General features: G+C 46.7%; 1 protein-coding gene across 1 annotated transcript in view; it reads right to left on the bottom strand.

Moving 5' to 3' along the window:
* The window catches only part of kcnn1a (potassium intermediate/small conductance calcium-activated channel, subfamily N, member 1a), a gene marked incomplete at its 5' end in the record, with an annotated part of 233,017 nt that overhangs the window by 30,860 nt on the left and 179,340 nt on the right, over window positions 1–22,817 (bottom strand). Inside the window, 3 exon segments of the mRNA XM_084326864.1 lie at window positions 6,317–6,386; window positions 15,257–15,384; window positions 21,719–21,829. Coding sequence (XP_084182990.1) covers window positions 6,317–6,386; window positions 15,257–15,384; window positions 21,719–21,829 — 309 coding nt within the window.

Here is a 22,817-nt window from a genome sequence, read left to right as displayed (position 1 = left end):
CTCCACTTCAGTCAGTCCTCCCTCTCTGCAATTCGTTCCCGCATACAACATCGCAGACAGATATATTCCTTTACTGCGAATTGTCCCAAAACAAAAACTATTCCAGGCCGCTATTTCTTTACCAACGGATTTCCAGTTCCAACTGGTTCATGCGTCGGCTACACTACACGCTGCTTTAATAACACTGCATTATCGAGACAGCGCCCCTATGTATGACTTTGAGGATCTGGCAATGCATTCCAAGAGTAGGGTAAATCTGCAGTGCCGGCACTGTGTAGTAGCGAGTCACAGTGCTGGCCGCCAGGCCGCGCAGTTGCAGCGGTTTGGAAAACATGGGGGGGACAAATACTGCATTCTGAAATCATGCGGGGGACATTTTCCGGGGACCCCCCCCGCAAGTTACGCCCCTGAAAGGTCCGCCTCACCTCATGCTCTGTTACCCTGAACACTGAGTCTCCATCAGCAGACCCCCCCCCCCCCATTGCCGTGGCTTGTAGGCTGGTGTTGTTATTACCAGCCTCAAACCTCGCATAGAAGGTATTGAGATCATTTGCTAAGGAGATGTCACTGTTCAGTTTGAGGGAGGTGCCTTTGTAGTCTGTCATCGTTTTGAGGCCCTGCCACATAGCTCTGGAGTCAGCCTGTTCAAACTGAAGTTCAATTGTATCCCTATAGCGCCGTTTTGCCTCTATTACTGTCCTCCTTACGTTGTATCGCGCCACCTTGTGGTCATTCATGTTGCCTGCCACCAGGCCGGCGTTGTGTGCTTTGGTGCGCGCTTTCAGAGCTTCACGGACGGATGAGTTTAGTTTAGCCGCAGCTACAGGTTTACTCTGAGCGTCAGGTCAGGAATGCGACAACAGACATCATCAGTCGATCACAACACTCTTCAACACAGATGATACGTTTCGAACAAAAGTTTGTTACAATCATTTTCATATAACACTACTTGAGACAGCTCTGCTGTAAACACTGGAAATAACCTCGGTTTCTATGCCCACACGCAACCACTGCAACCGGGATGTGCGCAAAACTTCACCCTGGACTCTGGTTTTCAAAGACCGCGGTTGCAGTGTAGCAAAACCCCGGTTGTGTGTGGGCGTGCAACTGCGCACATACAATCACGGTTACATTAAACCCAGCACTCGTGTAGACAGCCCCTAAGTGGGAGGAAATTTGGTGTCACAACTGTCACATGAAGAGAAAGTGCCCTTCACCTAGGAAAACAACCAGAGTTTAAGCTCCAACCGCCTTCCATGAGAGCTCAGAGTCCACTGTGCTTCATCTGAAAGGACACGGTCATGAAATGAGCATTCATATGTTAGTGCATGAACTGAATGTCTGTGCTGTTTTGGACAGTGGGGCGTGGAAATGTGTATTGCCCCTGCACCAGTATAACACCATTTACCCAGATGCCTGGTCTCAGCCATCAATTGTAAAGACTCTGCTGGGTGTTGAGCCTGGAGACGTTCCTGTAATTGGGGAGGCTCAAACCTGTCCAGATCAACAACCGGCAGGTGAGCGAGCATTTCCTGGTAGCTGACATTGCTGGCAATGGGGCCCTCCTAGGCCATCTATTCTTCACCCAAGCCCCAAGCATGCCTTTACTTTGGAGACCACCACACCATGCTGTTGTTGGGCAAGGAGGTATTTCCATGCCCTAAACCAATCAAAGACACATGCAGTGAGAGTAGCCTGGACTGTGGTGCTGGAGGCCAGACCATGTGTATGTGGTAAAACCATTAAAGGGAAAGTGATACTGAGCCCCACCAAAGGCTTTGTACAGAAGCACAAAGTGCTTCTTTAAAGCTGTACCACCTCCATATATTTAACCCTGGGAATACAGCTGTAACAATCAGAGAGGAGGCCATAACAGGGTTCCTGTATCCTGCCACAACCATAGCCAGGCCAGAGCAGCCAAAACACCCCACTGTTCCCCAGCACCTGCAGGAGCTCTACAACCAGAGTTCAACTGAGAGGAGCAGCTCCAGCTAGCTCATCTACTGTGTGTTCTCAACAGGACCCAGCAACCTTGGCTGCATGCCTCTTCTGTTGTCAAGTGGCCTACCTGAAACTGAAGCCTGTCAAATGCTGCCTCCTCTGTTGTCAAGTGGCCTACCTGCCACATTGTCTTGGAGGAGGCTGTGGTCACCAACCCCATTAAAATCCAAAAGGTGCAGCAGTGGCCAACACTTGCATCACTCCAGGAGGTCCATCAGTTCACCGGCCTGGCATCATACTATCTGCAGTTTGTAAAAGACTTTGCCACCATAGTGAGGCCCTCGATGTCCTGACTAAGAAATACATCTGTTTCCAGTGGACTAAATAATGCCAGAGTCTGGGTCAGTCCTGGATTACCCACTAGACCAAGGCAACATGATACTGTACACTGATGCGAGCAATGTTGGCAATGGTGCTGTCCTTTCACAAGTTCAGCAGGGCAGGGAGCCTGTGCTTGCCTATGGTAGTCACTAGCTGTGCAAACCTACAACAGAACTACTGCACCACACAATGAGTACTACAATTACATTTTGGGCAGTACTTCCTGGGGTAACCCTTCATCGTGCACACAGACCATAACCTCCGTTGGCTGACAAAAATGAAGGAGCCTGAGGGACAGCATACAGTATATACAAGGCACAGTGAGTAACATTGCACGTTCCGATCAGTATTTGCATATAAATGGAGGTGACAGTGGGTCACAGTGGGTCACAGCAGCAGTTAAAACGTGTCTTTAGTGATTCATAGTTCGGGTAAAGGGTGACAGTGTGTTCACAGCAGCAATCAGGTCAGAGTGTCTGCCAAGAAGGTGTGTGGGGGGGGGGCTAGGTGGAGGAGCTGGCATTCACGAGCCTGATGGCCTGTGGGTAGAAACTTTTTGTCAGTCTCGTAGTCCTGGCTTTCAGACTCCTGTATCGCCTGCCTGATGGCAGGAGGTTGAATAGTCTGTGCTGGGGGTGTGTACTGTCCTTAATAATGCTATGTGCTCTCCTGGTGGCCCTGGTAGAGTAAATGTCCTGTAGTGAGGGGAAGGCTGCTCCAGAGATGTACTGAGCAGTTTTAATCACTCGCTGGAGTGCCTTCCTCTCCTTCGCAGTGCAGTTTCCATACCAGACCGTGATTGAGCTGGTAAGGACACCGTACTTCTATAGAAGTTGCTGAGAATCTTGGGTGGCATAATCATTCTCACTATACATGCTGCCACTTGGAGACATCATTTGAAAATATTATATACCTCATTCACCAACAACCTCGTTGGAAGTTCGTAAGAGAAAACCTATGACAGTTACCCCCGAATTCATCAACGCGTGGAGAGGTCCTCTTATGTTGCCCAAATTATCGCAGCTGCGATCCCCTGAATGAAGTACTGTACATCACTCATTCTCAAACTGGAAGCGCAGATCTGTACTTGACCCTCAAAGTGCACCAGATTGATGCATTTAAAATTCTAAATGTTCAACATTTTCGCCGGACCACGCCCCACCATTGAAAAAAAAATTACGCCCTTGGTATGATCTATCAAAGAGCCAGCGATCTCAGTTCCGTTCCGGGTTATTGCCATTACATAGTGAAACAGGTTGGTACACTGGAACTGAGGAGGATCAGAGGCTCATTACTGTGAACTTGGTGAAATGGAGAATGAAACCCACTTCTTACTTTACTGTCCCTTCTATGAAAGACACTCTTTGATAAAGTATCAAAACATGTAGACATGTCCCAAGTACCCCAAGACAGCAACTTAATGAAATGGCTATTTGATGACCACATATTTGCAATATCCATAAGTCCTGGAACAGAAGGAAACAAGTAACGTATGCACAGTAGGGGGTATCATATATAACATAATTCTGTCCATACCCAAGTCTACGTATTAAAAAGCTCACTTCTCTTTCACTCTCCTTGCTGAACTCTTTATTTTGTCATCTGTTTAGTAGTTTTGATTTAGTTATATATGATTTATTTTTGTTTTGTTTGTTTTATCTGTATCTCTTACAGGGCAAATGCCACACACATCAATTAAGGCTGCCACTTATATACACAGACTTGGCTGACAGGAGGATCATGTTCAGTGCTAGGCTCACACTACCTAAATGCAGCACTGAACGGCACAGGAAGTCCTTCATTCCAACAGCCATCAGACTTTACAATGCATCACTGTGCCTCACTGCATCACTGAGCACAGAGTGACAGTTACCATCTTCCTGGACTCTTACTTTTGAAACAGCACTGTGCAATATTACACCTACTGTAGACTTCAGTATATTTTTACTGTATTTATTTACTGTATATTTTATTCTATTTTTATTCTATTCTTATTCTTAGGCAATTTGATTTGTTTTGTTATTCTTATTTGTGACCGTCTAAATGTTTAATGTTGAGCGATTTGCAGTGTCAAATTTCCCTCGGGATAATAAAAGTATTTCTATTCTATTCTATTCTACTTTCCATCTCCCTTTGACCTCCTTCTGTTCCACCTGGTCAGCTGGTTTCAGTTAAGCAGGGCAGAGTGGTCCTGCTCCACCCAGTTTAAGGGGCTGATGGGTAGGTGGGTGGATTTGGATTAAATTGGTGGATTATTCCTTTCACAGTATGTCTTTATTGAGACAGTAGGAAGGCTGAGAGGGAGGCAGAGATGAGGAAAAACAGAACATAGTGGTTCTGGAGGCGTTCAATCACTTGGTGGGCACTTCTATCGAAAACACCTTTTAGTACCACAAGTGCAGTATTATGTGGGTGGCCCTAACCCCTAATCATCAGTGCCATGCTCTACCCACTGAGCTACACAAGGAATGGAACATCTAACCTCTAACCATGGCAGTGTTAGTGCAATGCTCTACCCATTGAGCTACACAGGGAATGGAACTCCTAACCCTGGCAGTGTTAGTACCATGCTCTACCCATTGAGCTACACAGGGAATGGAACCCCTAACTTTGCCAGTGTTCCAGTAGTACATTGCTCTACCCATTGCGGGAACACAGGGACATTAATTAATACTTGGAATTCTATTCCCTCAGCATTCCTACTGTCTCCCCTACTCTGTCTCATTCTCAGCCTTCCTGTCTCAATAAAGAACCTTATCTTCTGTGTCTCCCCTACTCTGTCTTCCTCTCAGCCTCCCTACTGTCTCCATAAAGAACCATCTCTCCTGTGTCTCCCCTACTCCGTCTCCCTCTCAGCCTCCCTACTGTCTCCATAAAGAACCATCTCTCCTGTGTCTCCCCTACTCCGTCTCCCTCTCAGCCTCCCTACTGTCTCCATAAAGAACCGTCTCTCCTGTGTCTCCCCTATTCTGTCTCCCTCTCAGCCTCCCTACTGTCTCCATAAAGAACCGTCTCTCATGTGTCTCCCCTATTCTGTCTCCCTCTCAGCCTCCCTACTGTCTCAATAAATAACCTTCTCTCCTGTGTCTCCCCTACTCTGTCTCCCTCTCAGCCTCCATACTGTCTCCATAAAGAACCATCTCTCCTGTGTCTCCCCTACTCTGTCTCCCTCTCAGCCTCGCTACTGTCTCCATAGAGAACCATCTCTCCTGTGTCTCCCCTACTCTGTCTCCCTCTCAGCCTCCCTACTGTCTCCATAAAGAACCATCTCTCCTGTGTCTCCCCTACTCTGTCTCCCTCTCAGCCTCCCTACTGTCTCCATAAAGAACCATCTCTCCTGTGTCTCCCCTACTCCGTCTCCCTCTCAGCCTCCCTACTGTCTCCATAAGGAACCGTCTCTCCTGTGTCTCCCCTATTCTGTCTCCCTCTCAGCCTCCCTACTGTCTCCATAAAGAACCGTCTCTCATGTGTCTCCCCTATTCTGTCTCCCTCTCAGCCTCCCTACTGTCTCAATAAATAACCTTCTCTCCTGTGTCTCCCCTACTCTGTCTCCCTCTCAGCCTCCATACTGTCTCCATAAAGAACCATCTCTCCTGTGTCTCCCCTACTCTGTCTCCCTCTCAGCCTCGCTACTGTCTCCATAAAGAACCATCTCTCCTGTGTCTCCCCTACTCTGTCTCCCTCTCAGCCTCCCTACTGTCTCCATAGAGAACCATCTCTCCTGTGTCTCCCCTACTCTGTCTCCCTCTCAGCCTCCCTACTGTCTCCATAGAGAACCATCTCTCCTGTGTCTCCCCTACTCTGTCTCCCTCTCAGCCTCCATACTGTCTCCATAGAGAACCATCTCTCCTGTGTCTCCCCTACTCTGTCTCCCTCTCAGCCTCCATACTGTCTCCTTAAAGAAGACATACAACGGGGAGTGGACTGCACACCCTTTAAAGAAAAAGAAAAGGTCTATACTGTAAACATAGTGGTTGTGAGGAGAGAAGCTTACCTTAGCCAGGTCCACCAAGGTGTTAGCCTGATCATTGAGTTTCCTCTGTTCCATCTTCACACTGCGCAGTCTGTGAGGAGGCACGGGGACCAGCGGGAGGAGGAGGGGGGGGACGGGGACGGGGGCATGATAGAAAGAGGGGTGGGGGAGAGGGAGAAGAGGGGATTGGTTGAGAGGGAGAGGATGGGATATGGGGTTGGGAGGTAGGAGGGTTGGTAAGAGGCAGAAGAGGCCATTATGGAAGGGAGGAGGAAGAGGAGGAGGAAGAGGAGGAGGAAGAGCAACATTGTTTGTTAGGAGAGCTCTCTCATTGATGGTATGGAGGAGCGAGAGAGAGAGAGAGAGAGAGAGAGAGAGAGAGAGAGAGAGAGAGAGAGAGAGAGAGAGAGAGAGAGAGAGAGAGAGAGAGAGAGAGAGAGAGAGAGAGAGAGAGAGAGAGAGAGAGAGAGAGAGAGAGAGAGTGAGACAGCAGCCTGCATGCACATTAAATATATATGTACAAGCATTCCCAGTCCCGGCCAATTTGATATATTGAACCAAAAACATGCAGAAACTGACAGAACCTATGACTGAAATTATACTGTAATCAAAACATAACCTTCCCACCCCAAAATAAATAAATAAATAAATAAACAAATAATAACAGAAATGTGACGTGCCCTGTATCAGTGCTTTCACAGCTCAGTGGCAGGCATATAAACTGCATGTCTAGAAAGGGCCTTAGAAAAGTGTAGTAGAGGCCTTTCACAAAAGGTTTATGGACCTCTGGTTGCTATGGGTTGACATAATGAGAAATATATCACATTCCGTGTAAGGCCTCTATTTCCTTTTGTACACCTATTGTAAAATGGCTTCCATAGAATTGTCAGTGTTGTAAAGGATATTGTTTCATGTGTGGACAGTGTGCACTGGGACTCAACAAGTTGGAATGTTCAACACAACTGCCAAAGGAATGTTCATCCAAACGATGCCTTTGCCATGATAACAGTCCAGCATGCACAAAACTAACACTGGCCTCCATGACAACATTGTCAAATATTCTATGCCAGCCATTTGTGCATTTGATAATGTTGTCATGGAGACCAGAGTTAGGTTGGTGGCAAGGCATCATTTGGATGAACATTCCATTGGCAACATTGGATCACCATAAGATGGCTGCCATAGAATGTTTGATAATATTGTAGCAAAAATCTATATTGGTTTGATGCATTCTCCTATGCAGAGAGTTGGACGACGTTGATTCACTGTCAAACATCTCTGCCCAAACAGGAAGTAAACGAACCCATGCTACCTTTACTTGTATTATTTCCCCTTACCATATTGAATAAATAATATAATATACATTTTTTTGTGTCTTTTATAAATAGGAACCAAATATTTTTTGATTTTTTTTTTTATAATTTTACTTCACGGCATCTGTGCAGCCTTGTTTATTCACTGTGTCTATGGAAACGACGATGAACACAGGCACAGCAATAGAGGTATAGTTTCCTTATGCAGAAAAGATATAGAAGTCTGTTTACTTTTCTGATCACTACATAACTCATAAATGTTCAGACAAGCTTAATTTTGGGTTATATTAGTGATACTCTGTATACACCCAGTTCAACATTATAGACACAATTTCTTTCAAAGGGAGATTATGGTGGTACTCTAGAGGAAAGGCCATTTCTATGCATTCAAGTTCTTTGGTAATAACTGATTATTTGTATTATTGTGATGCATTGTCGTCGCTGGTGACGTCACACAGCCAGTGTGTCTGCATGAGACAGATGAAGAGTCTCCCTGCTCAGGCTTATTCTCAGACAGACAGGATGACATTCAAGGGCATTCATTCATGTGCAAATCAGCAGATCACAGCAGTGAGACCGCTTGCTTTGGGCTCTGTGTCGCCGGGGAACCGTGTCCGGCCCGGGTGTATCTGCCGCTCTTAGGGCTCTCCTGGGAAAGGGACTTAAAGATTTAGCCATAATCAGGGAAGGGGATTTGACCAGCCCTGCCTGTGGCAGGTAATTCTCTAGTTTAACATAGTGCCAGTGCTGGTAGAAGTACCCAAATCATCAAGTACAAAGTATAAATATAATGATAGAATAGTACTCTGGTAAAAGAAAAAAAAGTCCTCGGTTCAAACTGAAGTAAAATTATTAAAGTACTCTTAGAGTTGGCAAACAAATTTTTTTTAAATTAAAAGTAACTAGTATTTGTGGTTGTTGAGTAAAACATTTAGTGGAGTAAAAAGTAGACTTTTGGTTTGAAATGTAATGGAATAAAAAAATTAAATACAGAAGTAAAGTACAAATACCTCATATCTGTACTTACTGTATGGTAGCCCTGCAAAATACTTGTGTTGTGTCACATTGTGTTGTATCATGTTGTGTCACGTTGTGTTGTGTCACGTTGTGTTGTGTGTCACGTTGTGTTGTGTCACGTTGTGTTGTGTTGTGTCACGTTGTGTTGTGTCACGTTGTGTCACGTTGTGTTGTGTCACGTTGTGTTGTGTTGTGTTACGTTGTGTTGTGTTGTGTCACGTTGTGTTGTGTTGTGTTACGTTGTGTTGTGTTGTGTCACGTTGTGTTGTGTTGTGTCACGTTGTGTTGTGTTACGTTGTGTTGTGTTGTGTCACGTTGTGTTGTGTTGTGTTACGTTGTGTTGTGTTGTGTCACGTTGTGTTGTGTCACGTTGTGTTGTGTTGTGTCATGTTGTGTTGTGTCACGTTGTGTTGTGTCACGTTGTGTTGTGTTGTGTCATGTTGTGTTGTGTCACGTTGTGTTGTGTTGTGTTGTGTTGTGTCACGTTGTGTTGTGTCACGTTGTGTTGTGTCACGTTGTGTTGTGTTGTGTCACGTTGTGTTGTGTCACGTTGTGTTGTGTCACGTTGTGTTGTGTTGTATCATGTTGTGTCACGTTGTGTTGTGTCACGTTGTGTTGTGTTGTGTCATGTTGTGTTGTGTCACGTTGTGTTGTGTCACGTTGTGTTGTGTCACGTTGTGTTGTGTTGTGTCACGTTGTGTTGTGTCACATTGTGTTGTGTCACGTTGTGTTGTGTTGTGTCACGTTGTGTTGTGTCACGTTGTGTTGTGTTGTGTCACGTTGTGTTGTGTTGTGTCACGTTGTGTTGTGTCACGTTGTGTTGTGTCACGTTGTGTTGTGTTGTGTCACGTTGTGTTGTGTCACGTTGTGTTGTGTCACGTTGTGTTGTGTCACATTGTGTTGTGTCACGTTGTGTTGTGTCACGTTGTGTTGTGTTGTGTCACGTTGTGTTGTGTCACGTTGTGTTGTGTTGTGTCACGTTGTGTTGTGTCACGTTGTGTTGTGTCACATTGTGTTGTGTCACGTTGTGTTGTGTCATGTTGTGTTGTATCACGTTGTGTTGTGTTGTGTCACGTTGTGTTGTGTTGTGTCATGTTGTGTTGTGTCACGTTGTGTTGTGTCACGTTGTGTTGTGTTGTGTCACGTTGTGTTGTGTTGTGTCATGTTGTGTTGTGTCACGTTGTGTTGTGTCACGTTGTGTTGTGTCACGTTGTGTTGTGTCACGTTGTGTTGTGTCACGTTGTGTTGTGTCATGTTGTGTTGTGTCACGTTGTGTTGTGTCACGTTGTGTTGTGTCACGTTGTGTTGTGTTGTGTCACGTTGTGTTGTGTCACGTTGTGTTGTGTTGTGTCACGTTGTGTTGTGTCATGTTGTGTTGTGTCACGTTGTGTTGTGTCATGTTGTGTTGTGTCATGTTGTGTTGTGTCACATTGTGTTGTGTCATGTTGTGTTGTGTCACGTTGTGTTGTGTTGTGTCACGTTGTGTTGTGTTGTGTCACGTTGTGTTGTGTCACGTTGTGTTGTGTTGTGTCACGTTGTGTTGTGTTGTGTTGTGTTGTGTCACGTTGTGTTGTGTTATGTCACGTTGTGTTGTGTCACATTGTGTTGTGTTGTGTCACGTTGTGTTGTGTCACGTTGTGTTGTGTTGTGTCACGTTGTGTTGTGTCACGTTGTGTTGTGTTGTGTCACGTTGTGTTGTGTCACGTTGTGTTGTGTTGTGTCACGTTGTGTTGTGTCACGTTGTGTTGTGTCACGTTGTGTTGTGTCACGTTGTGTTGTGTCACGTTGTGTTGTATCATGTTGTGTCACATTGTGTTGTGTCATGTTGTGTTATGTCACATTGTGTTGTGTCACGTTGTGTTGTGTCACATTGTGTTGTGTCACGTTGTGTTGTGTCACATTGTGTTGTGTCACATTGTGTTGTGTCACATTGTGTTGTGTTGTATCATGTTGTGTCACGTTGTGTTGTGTCACATTGTGTTGTGTCACATTGTGTTGTGTCACATTGTGTTGTGTCACATTGTGTTGTGTTGTATCATGTTGTGTCACGTTGTGTTGTGTCACGTTGTGTTGTGTTGTGTCACGTTGTGTTGTGTCATGTTGTGTTGTGTCACATTGTGTTGTGTCACATTGTGTTGTGTCACATTGTGTTGTGTTGTATCATGTTGTGTCACGTTGTGTTGTGTCACGTTGTGTTGTGTTGTGTCACGTTGTGTTGTGTCATGTTGTGTTGTGTCACATTGTGTTATGTCACGTTGTGTTGTGTTGTGTCACATTGTGTTGTGTCACATTGTGTTGTGTCACGTTGTGTTGTGTCACGTTGTGTTGTGTTGTGTCACGTTGTGTTGTGTCATGTTGTGTTGTGTCACATTGTGTTATGTCACGTTGTGTTGTGTTGTGTCACGTTGTGTTGTGTCACATTGTGTTGTGTCACGTTGTGTTGTGTCACGTTGTGTTGTGTTGTGTCACGTTGTGTTGTGTCATGTGGTGTTATGTCACGTTGTGTTGTGTCATGTTGTGTTGTGTCATGTTGTGTTGTGTCACGTTGTGTTGTGTCACATTGTGTTGTGTCACGTTGTGTTGTGTCACGTTGTGTTGTGTCACATTGTGTTGTGTCATGTTGTGTTGTGTCACATTGTGTTATGTCACGTTGTGTTGTGTCACATTGTGTTGTGTCACATTGTGTTGTGTCACGTTGTGTTGTGTCACGTTGTGTTGTGTTACGTTGTGTTGTGTCACGTTGTGTTGTGTCACATTGTGTTGTGTCATGTTGTGTTATGTCATGTTGTGTTGTGTCACATTGTGTTGTGTTTTGTCACGTTGTGTCGTGTCACGTCCTGGTGTGTGTGTTGTCATGACTGTTTCACATGACTGGGAGTAAATGGCACAGAAAAGAACAAACTAAAATAAACCCCAAAGTAAACAACAAAAAAATAAGAAATGCAACCTTTGTAAAGATACAGTAGAATATGTGTGTATTATCATCAGCATGACATCACCAGGAGCAGAGGATGAGTTCTATTCAATGCAGGTTAATATAGCCCACAGAGCGGCTATATTAATCATGGTCAACATCATACAGGAACATGGCGACTTCATAGATGAATATGGACCGCCGGCCAACAAGCCCCAAGCTCAGACTGTGCCAAGATGCATCTCTCTCACACGTTCTTTCCAGGCAAAAAGTCCCACCACTATCGACACACGCCAAAGTCAGTGGTTGAAAAGAAATGTTGATGCTTCGTGTTTCGTTGTGTTCGAGATGGAAGGGGGTAAAATGGAACATTGACTTGAAAGGAAAACCGACCAAAAACCATTCAGCATCCAGCATTTCATATTTACAGTTTTTTGTTTGTTTGTTGTTGTGCGTCATGCATGTCAAACGCGGACATGGAGAGAAAGGAGGAGGAGGAGGATGTGGAGGAAACAGGAGGAGGAAGAGGAGACAGAGAAGACTCAACTTACTTCTGAGCTCTGCAGTGATAGAGCGAAACAAAGACAAAACACAGTACAAGAGTTTAAACCTCACGACACTCACGAGACACGTGAAGAAAACCATTAAGACCTCTACACTGTAAGCACAGGGTTAAGGGGTGGGGGGGGGGCGGGGGGACAAGGGAGGGGGGGGGGGTCAGGGGAAGGGGGAACGGGGGGAACGTGGGATAGTAAGGGGGACTGTTACAATAGTTTTAGACTGACGACAATGTGTGTGTGTGTGTGTGTGTGTGTGTGTGTGTGTGTGTGTGTGTGTGTGTGTGTGTGTGTGTGTGTGTGTGTGTGTGTGTGTGTGTGTGTGTGTGTGTGTGTGTGTGAGAGAGAGAGAGATGGGGAGAGAAAGATAAATAATGGAGGAGAAGAAGAGAATGACTTATAAACACAAAGCAAAGAGCGAGGCTGTGCTTCCACCAGGTACTTGTTCTTCTCTTAGGGATATACAACTTACAAGATTGAAAGTTCTGATGACGATGAAACAATGGCTACTTTAGTCATCAAAAGCAACGAGAGTTCTAGAATTAGAGATGCACCAATACTGAGAGATCGGTCTGATACCAAGCTGAAATAATATCGGTATCGGGGGTGCGGCCGGGTAGCGTAGCGTCTGTCTACCACCACAGAGACAGTGGGATCAAATCCAGCTGTGGTAACTCCGGCTTGGTCGACCGTCCATACTGACACAATTGGCAGTGTCAGCGGGTGGGAAGCCGGCGAGGGTGGGTCCTGGTTGTTGTAAAACAGCGACTCCTACAGTTTGGTCGGGGCGCCTGCACCAGCGAGGGAAGGATCTGGGAGAGGTAGTGTGACCCTTCCACACGTTACACTCCCCCAGTGAGAGTCCGCGCTGCCAGGTGAAAGGAAGTGGGGATTGGCTACACATGTGTCGGAGGAAGCATGTGATAGTCTCCGCCCTCCCAGACCGACGGTTAGGGGTAGAGTGCGCAACGACCAGGTAGAGGATTGGGAATTGGCATAACGACTAACATTGGGATGGGAGAAAAACGGAAAAAGGAGGGGAAAAAAAGGTAAAAGTAAAGAAAGAAATAATATCGGTATCGGATACTAGATACCAAGAATAAACTCTAACATGCCAGAAATCAAAACAAAGTGACTTGATTTGCAGAATTTGTTCACTCTTTCTAATGGAGAAAATGTTATATATCTCAAATTGTTTTGCCAATGACCCCAAGAAGACCAAGGATACTGTTCATTGAAAGTAATGGATCGGATTGATACTCTGTATTGGCCGATACCCAAAGCCCAGGTATCAGGGAACGGATGCGCTTTAGTGCGGTTCCAAAAAACACCTTTTCAAGCTGTTTCTTTTTTATTCTTTTTTTTTTACCGTTCAGAACACACAAGCACAAAAAAGTTACTAAATATTTAAATTTTCAGCAAAAAGGTGGGAAGAATGGTTTTCAGGGCAGGGCAAAGGGCAGCCATGCCCCCCCCCCCCCCCTAGTGCTTCCAACAAGCATTATGTTAAACACTGCTAAAGAGAGGTATCTGGTGGACACAGGGTGGAAGGAGAGAAATATAGAGCAAATAGTAGGTTATATGAGAGAAACACACATGTCCAGAGTGAAGGATGCATGTGTGTGTGTATGAGAGAGAGAGAGAGAGAGTGAGAGAGAGAGAGAGAGAGAGAGAGAGAGAGAGAGAGAGAGAGAGAGAGAGAGAGAGAGAGAGAGAGAGAGAGAGAGAGAGAGAGAGAGAGAGAGAGAGAGAGAGTGTGTGTCTATGTGTGTGTGTGTGTTTGTGTGTTTGTGTATGAGAGAGAGATGGAGAGAGAGAGAGATGGTGGAGTAATATAGGAAAGACATTCATAACAAGCGCTACCAGTGACGCCACCAAATAATACGGCAACTCACATTCACCGTTCTACACGTCACTCTAATAGCAACTATCATAATACCACTTACACGTCGTCGAATACCACAGGTAACATTGAAAGACAGTACCGTGAATTAAGCATCTTAGAACAAGTACTTTCCCCATTGCCACAACATGCTGAAATTAGAGGACATTATTTGCTTTATGGTCGGTGGTGTACAGTAGGTGTACAGTAGGTGTAGTATGTGTACAGTATGTGTACAGTATGTGTAGTATGTCTACAGTAGGTGTACAGTAGGTGTAGTATGTGTACAGTATGTGTACAGTAGGTGTAGTATGTCTACAGTATGTGTACATTAGGTGTAGTATGTGTAGTAGGTGTACAGTATGTGTACAGTAGGTGTAGTATGTGTACAGTATGTGTAGTATGTGTACAGTATGTGTACAGTAGGTGTAGTATGTGTACAGTATGTGTAGTATGTGTACAGTAGGTGTAGTACGTCTACAGTATGTGTACAGTCAGTGTAGTATGTGTACAGTAGGTGGAGTATGTGTACAGTATGTGTAGTATGTGTACAGTATGTGTATAGTAGGTGTACAGTAGGTGTAGTATGTGTACAGTAGGTGTATAGTAGGTGTACAGTAGGTGTACAGTAGGTGTACATTAGTTGTACATTAGGTGTAGTATGTGTACAGTAGGTGTATTGTAGGTGTACAGTAGGTCTATCTCACCCGGGGTGATGATTTGAAGAGGGGGAGTAGGGGTATGAAACATTCAAATGCATCTCTAATGTTAAAGACATTCTTTGACATTTTAAAATGTATTTGTCTTTTGTTTGTTTGTTTGTTTGTTTGTTTTGTTCTTCTGTTTGTTTGTTTGTTTGTTTGTTTTGTTTCACATTGTGGACATAACCACACTATATTTGTCCTTCCGCTACTATAAAACAGCTTGTTAGCATCCCATCCACTGAAACCAATGTGTGGTGCTAGGTGTAAGGTAAAGCTAAGAGCAGCTAGCTGTTACTACTGGTTCCAACAAAGAATACTAATGCAGTGCCAGTACAGAAACCTTTTCACCACAATTTGAAATCCCAAGTGAGGAAAATCAATAATACAATTTTAAATGGCAAGGTATTCCTTTAACTGTAGATCTCAGAGAAAATATGAGTGATAGAGAATTTATTTTCCTGCCCACCAGCCTCCATTGACAAATCACCCAATTTTCAACTTCAACTTCATCTTCAACCAGTAAATTTTAATTGACATAGCCCATTTCGGACAACAAATGCAATGTGGCACTTACTGGTGAATGGCTTGTAGAAACTTGCGTTGGTGTTTCCGCACTTTAGCGTGATCTATCTTCTTGACCAGCTTGGTGTGTTTGTAGATGAGCCATGTTTCCCTGAGTACATTGGCAGCAGTGTTCTTTACCTATGGAGCAAGGGGCGAAGGATGGTCATGGAAGGCCTCATGATGGAAATAGCATGTTTATTTACAATTAAAGTTCCGTTCTTATGTATTCCAAAATGTTGTCACTGATCCATGCTGCACTCAGAGGTTGTACATAAAAATCGAATAAAATATGATAATCAATATTAAAATGATCCCACTTCGCCTTCCCTTCATATAGAACGTATTCTCTGTGGTCCACAGCAACGGAGCGTAAGACTAGTATAGCTTCAACATCAGTGAAAGGCTGTTTCCACCTGGCATTTAAGATCCGATCTGGGTGATCCGATCACAAGTGGACAGCTCAAAGTACGTCTGTTCACACCTGGCATGATTAGAATGTGTCTCATCCACGTGCGTCTTGAGTGACCTGTGATCGGATCTCGGTTCCCCACTCAATATGCAAATAAACACTTAGGCCTAAACCTACATTACTGAAGACACATGCAGATTAGGCTTGGGCGATATTGAAATTTTCCAAGAAAAATAATGATAAATTATATCATTGTTCAAAAAAAGCTGAAAACACGCATATGTTGCAGTGGAGTTCCCCTTTAAAGACCCCCAAAAATGTCAATCCGATCACATTTTGGTTAGGTGGTTTGACATTATTTCCAAAGGAGAAAGGATATTCTTGTTGACGTTAACCAGAGATATTAACGTTAGGTTATGACTATAACCAAGTTCTGTTAATTAGGGGTGACGCTCGGCATCACTCATGCACTCCCTCGCGTACGTGCACGCGCACTGAATAAATTCCACAAATGTACCTTTAATACCAGTATTCGTCTGACCACACCCCTCGTTAGCTTACCTTCATAAGCAGGTGTGTGGTCACCTGCTCTCCTCCTTCCCAAGCTTTCACCACAAGGTGAGGTCAAGGGCTGCAGCGGCGTCGGATGCCGAGCGTCACCCCTAATTAACAGAACTTGGTTATAGTCATAACCTAACGTATCATTAGGGGATCCGCTCGGCATCACTCATGCACATAGGGAGGCCGAGCGGAGCCACCGGCCGACAAATACACCCCACTGAAAGCCCCCCACGACCATCAGAACAGGGAGGGCCGAGCCCCCCCGACCCCCCCTAATGGAGGGCACCCCCCCTATTAGAGGTTTCCCGGGAGGGCGACGGACCCGACCGTGCGAAGAGGCACTCAAGCAACTCAACGCACAGGGTGAGCAGCCGTGGCCTGACCCCACGACTACACACACGCACACCCCGCATGCCACCCGGGAACGAACGGAGGGAACAACCTTGTTACTGCCCCCAGAAACACGGGGTCAAGGGCAAACCCAACCCTGTGGCAAGGCCGTAGCAGCGGAGCGCGAAGGAAGGCCCAGACCTACCAAAGGGACTGGACCCCCTGGAACGGGGGCCCGGAGAAGTCCATGATGCCAGCATCAAGACCCCACCAGGTGGGCACTTAGTGACTCCGTCCCCCACATCGCCAGCGTATTCGAACAAAGGCCCCTCAGCCGAGCGGGCCCTGTCCCCCCAATAGTACACCGCCTGGCACACTGACCCTGCAGAACAGGCAGTCAGCATGGCCGTAAGCACACAAAAAAGGTTAACCAACAGAAGCAGGAAGCGCACCGGGGAAAAACCAGGCAACAGGCTGTTAACCCGAGCCTGGAGACTGCGGACGAGACAGGCGCCAGAGGGGACAGCTGAACACAGCCGCTCCGGCGGAAGGGGCGCATGCTGGCGTTGTTGCATGACCAAGCCTCCATTTAAAAACCCCCACCCAGAGGGGTCGAGGCAGAGAAGGCTGACACGATTGGCAGACGTCATGAACGTGCAGGGGCACCCTCAACCGGTTAACCCGGGAGTTGACACTGCTCCAACACACCAGAGAACCAACCACCTAGTCGTTACCCTATGCGGTGGTTGGTCCCATAACCCCTCAGGAAAAAACTCCAAAACATACCTGCGGCACTGCCGCAGTACCCGTGTTCCAGTTTCCAACAGGGTTATCCCGGGCCTATGGGTCAACGAAAACATTACTTCGGACCGGGCCCGGTGATATGGGGAGCACAGGGTCCCCCGAGGAGGTCAAAGACCACTCCAACAGGCCCCTCTTCGCCATGCGTAAGAGAAGAGCGCAAGAATGGAAAACCAGCCCCAACACCCCGTACTTGGTATTCCCAGGAGGTCACCCAACCAAGTACTAACCAAGACCAACCTGCGTGGCGGCCGAGATCCAACGAGATCGGGCGTGTACAGGTTGGCACGGCCGTAAGCCATTACGACAGTGTAGAATACAATGCACCCAACAAGGGTTCCATAGCGCTTAACCCTGCGACACCCGGACCGACCTAGCATTTTCCCTCCTGAAAAAAGCCCAAGTCCCTCAGGGTACCAGAACAGCAGATCTGCATCCCCGGCGGACAACGGGTTTAACTGATCCGGACCAGCGTGACCAGAACCAGTCCCATGCCCTAACCACGCCGACATGCCAACTCCAGGAGAAGGGGCAGATATGCGTGTTGATCTTAAACATAAAAAGATGGCGCCATTCAGACGTTCGGTGCGAACCGCGCCCGGTGGCCCACCCCCAGGGCGTGAGACCCTTCTACATATGTCCAGATCCATTTCGTTATCATCCCCTGATATGAACGAGAACCCGTCGACAACCACACAGGTCGTCGGAAGAGGAAAACCCCCATCCCAATTGCTTTATAAAAACGCTGTTTTAACCCCAAGCAACCAAGGCGCGCCAGTCAGTTGCTTAATGTCCAGCAGAACATCCCGAGCTAGCACTATGTGTGCGTCGGGCATATCCACATCAATAATAGGCTATGTAGACCATCTTATTGAATCCCCAAGGCGCTCAGGGGAACGACAAGAGGGGCGGGATGCAACCAACTCCATGAATGAATGAATGAAAACTTTATTCAACAGATTGCAGAATGGGTACAATACAGCACGGCCCAATACACACAATTGTTAAGGGGATGCAGACCTGAGAAAGACGTTAGTCTTGTTTCCATCAGGGTCCCCCATTTCCAATTCATATAGATTCATCCAACTCTTTATAATAATAAAGAAGAAGCATCACCCGTATGAACCCAACTGCACAGCTGGGAGTAAAAAACCGTTTACATGTTTTTACATCCAGTCACTCCTTTAGTCAAAGAGTAAAGACCGAACTTTCCCAGAAGCCTTCCCACATGAGTCGCAGTTATGAAAAAGACATGTCAACTGTGAGTCACGTGACCAACTGACTCAAGTTTACACATAAATCGAGCGTAGCAGACCCGTAAGCCCTACGCTCTAACTCGACACCTTAACACTCTTTAACTCACGGAAGGCGTCGCCATAGCAACATTGCTATGACGGGGGGAAACCCTGTACACGGCTCCTGTTTGTAATAGGAGTCGGCAGGACAACCCTCCCCCCCCCCCCCCCCCCCCTCCCTGCCAAGACGTTCTAACGGCTCGGCCCTGACTGGCTCAGCAGAATGAGATAAAATCTCCTAAACCAACCAAGTGGGAAGGAGGGGTTTATTCGACACCCCCTCACAAAAAACCCTTCTTTCCCTACACACAACTGTAGTATTTTGAAACCTCCGGTAGAATGCTAATGTATAGCGTAAGCTAATACAATGCCCGCTACCCACAAAATGTGAACAGGATTTACAACAAAACAAGTCGTATGTGTGTGAATCCTACACCCGTTGTCTATGTCGTACATAGCAAACGCTGACCGAGAGTAACGGCTAGGCCGTGGAACGTGTGTGTACGAGTATTACTGCAACTAACACAACAGCGTTGTGGAACACATATACTTTGTTTAAGCAATGGAATACCACCAGTTTCTACCTGCATGTGGAGCGTCAGGCTAATAGAACCTCCTACGAAGTGTATGCTTGCAGACCTTGCTTAATCTCGTAACACAACATGACTCATCTCTCAACGTAATAGTGCAGATTCACATTTACGCAACCCCATCATATGATTTGTTGAAGAAACACACAGTTTGTTTGGCCAAAAACATAGTTCCCCTTATATCGGGGAACTTTTTATTTACATGGCACAAAACACAATCATAAGGGGCCGGGGAGGGTGTAGAGGAGAGGGGACACAGAGGGAAAAAGTCACTTTTAGCGGCGTCTGCCACCTCGTGCCGCTCGAGTCTTGCCACCCCGAGGAGCCCCGGAGGGACGGTAGTTAACTGTCTGCTGGTCTCGACGTTCCCTACCGTCTCCTCCGGTCGTGGATGGGTCGGTGGTAGCAGAAGCGCCGTCTCTTCTCCTGGCCTTCTTGGAGGGGCCAGCAGCGGCGGCGGAGGCAGTGGTAGGCACGGCGGAGGGAGCTCGACGTCGTGGAAGCCTTCTGACTCCACCGGCAAGGACAGGAGGCGGAAAATGGGGTTGGAGAACGGATCTCTCCTCTGCCATCTCTCTGCACGTTGAGGTCATCAGCTGCAGGGCCTTCCCGAACAGTCCAGCATCGGAGAGGCTGGCCGTCAGAAGAGGGGTTCTCTTCTTCTCCGGCACTCGAGCCTGCTCCAGCCAAAGGTGGCGCTGGATCAGGGTGGCCAGGGCGCGCACTTTCCCCGAGGCTATGGCCAGCACCTGGGTAAGGTGCAGGACAGCTCCTGCCGCCTGGGTGATCTGATCGCATTTTACCTCGGTCAGATCCATGCCGCCCGTTATTATCCCTGATACAAATCTAGCCAGGTGGGCGATGGTAGAAGCCGCAGCCAGCGATTGTGTACCAGCGATAAATGACTGGTCACCCCAATATGCCAATCGCCTAGCCGATCTTCCATGGAGAACCGGCTTGCATAATGGTTCCCACACCACATCCGGACAGAGGAGAGCGGCCATCGGACTATCAAGCCGTGGCACGCCCTCTCTCATACCTTTGACCAACCCCGACACCCGTGTAACTGGTACGTAGGCGCGGGCAAGTCCCATGATGTTAGAAACCGCCTGACCCTGACGAACATAGGCCCCCATTGAGGGGAAAATGGGTAGACAACATCCACCCCTCTCACCGGGCGACGCTGCCAGAGATGACCTATGAGATCGTCAGGGACAGGAGCAGGCAATGGCAGCGGCAGCGGCACGCCGTTTGCAGCGGCGGCTACCGCCATGAGCTCGGGAAACAAAGCCCGCAGTTCCCCCTGCTGACCTTCCTCCACCGAACCCGCATCCCTCACATGCAGCAGGCTTCGACTCATTGAGGAGCCACAGTCTGATGTGGCTGATAGCAGGGCATCCTGCTGATGAGGCCGAGGTGGTTCCTCGACATCTTCGAACAAGGCGTCCCATGGAGCCATTTCTCCCCCCTCCGGTGTTTCCTGGATAGGAGGGATACTCGCCTCCACAGGACCTTCAAACAAGAATCCGTCCGACTCTTCCATGAAGTCCTCAGTTTCCATCGGACATCCAGAGCCGGACGCATCCTCGCTGGTCTCCAGCAATTCCCCAAACCCAGGCCGTTCGCGCCTGCATGCCACCATCTTGCGACGTGAACGGGCAGACGCGAAAAGTTTGCGTCGCAAATCCTCCGGACCCAAAACAACCGACCGTTCAACAACGGACGATTCCCTGGAACCAGAGGAACCAGAGTCGAGATCAGGCCATCGCCGGAGCGACGGCACCGATGCCTCGGCTCCTCGGAGAGGCAAACTACCCATCGGCTGCCTCCTGGGCTGGGTCGGCAACCACGAAAGTGGCAGCAGCCCCGCACCAAAACGCACGACGGAGGCGGGAATGGAGAACCGCTGGTGAAGAGTAGGTCTACTCTCCGAAGAAGACATTATGACTTAGCTTTTTCCTTTGAACAGATATGAGAGAAGAAAAAACTAAGCTCAATGTAAACTCGTCACAACTCTTTTCAACTAACAACACGTCAAGTGGGGTACTACCGAGGCACTTCCTTGTGGTGAAAGCGAGAAGGAGGAGAGCAGGTGACCACACACCTGCTTATGAAGGTAAGCTAACGAGGGGTGTGGTCAGACGAATACTGGTATTAAAGGTACATTTGTGGAATTTATTCAGTGCGCGTGCACGTACGCGAGGGAGTGCATGAGTGATGCAGAGCGGATCCCCTAATGATACAGAACCAGAGATAACGGCAAAACGGAGATGCTGATGGTGATGTCGGTTGATGTGTTTTTTGATCTGTCAATAAACATCTTGGAGCAGCTATTCTCTGCCTTGTTTAGTATCTCACTTGGCCAGGGGAGATTTACTCTGTCTGACTGATGTTTCCTATGTGGGGGGAACCCGAGTTCCACTCCAGGTGGGTCACACTATGATGCTGTGCGGAATGTCTCTTTCTGTCACCGACAGTAGACTCACTCGTTTGCAGAGTTGTGTGTCCATCATGAAGTTGTGGACGTGTTTCTCTGCCTTGGTCAACTCCAACTTCCTGGCTACCACGGCAACCACGAGTGCAGTGCAGCCAGCGCCCTGTTGTGGAAAGACACAGATGTGGTAAAGGTGTTGCGATTCAATCCAACAAATATTGGGTTTGATTGTGATTGTTTCTGCAATGTTTCAATGCATCGTAAATCTTACATGTTGACTACTGTTCGATTTGATTCATTTTGATAAATGAAAATCATAAAATGTAATAATAATACACTTTATTTAGCACTTTTCATACAAGAATTGTAGCCCAAAGTGCTTCACAGCAGTACAATATACATATAATGAACATAAACATAATAAAGCACATAAAATAAAAGCAATGCAGAGGATAAGAGAAATGGTAAAGGCAATGCAGATAATAACAATACAAATATTGACTCAAAGTTTAAAACCTGAGTCTTTCTTCCCTGTTAGATGGTCAGACAGTTTACAACATGACAGTGTTTCTTCCTGTTTGATACCCACACAGCTTAAAACCCGACAGTCTCTCTTCCTGTTTGATACCCACACAGCTTAAAACCTGACAGTCTTTCTTCCTGTTTAATACCCACACAGTTTAAAACCTGACAGACTTTATTCCTGCTTGATACCCACACAGTTTAAAACCTGACAGTCTTTATTCCTGTTTGATACCTACACAGTTTAAAACTTGACAGACTTTATTCCTGTTTGATACCTACACAGTTTAAAACTTGACAGACTTTATTCCTGCTTGATACCCACACAGTTTAAAACTTGACAGACTTTATTCCTGCTTGATACCCACACAGTTTAAAACATGACAGTCTTTCTTCCTGCTTGATACCCACACAGTTTAAAACATGACAGTCTTTCTTCCTGCTTGATACCCACACAGTTTAAAACCTGACAGTCTTTCTTCTTGTTTGATACCTACACAGTTTAAAACTTGACAGACTTTATTCCTGCTTGATACCCACACAGTTTAAAACATGACAGTCTTTCTTCCTGCTTGATACCCACACAGTTTAAAACATGACAGTCTTTCTTCCTGCTTGATACCCACACA

The sequence above is a fragment of the Notolepis coatsorum genome (assembly GCF_963971535.1).
Source record: "Notolepis coatsorum genome assembly, chromosome: 13".
Classification (NCBI taxonomy): Eukaryota; Metazoa; Chordata; class Actinopteri; order Aulopiformes; family Paralepididae; genus Notolepis; species Notolepis coatsorum.
The sequence above is the reverse complement of the archived record's forward strand: the minus strand, read 5'-3'. Positions and strand labels throughout refer to the sequence as shown.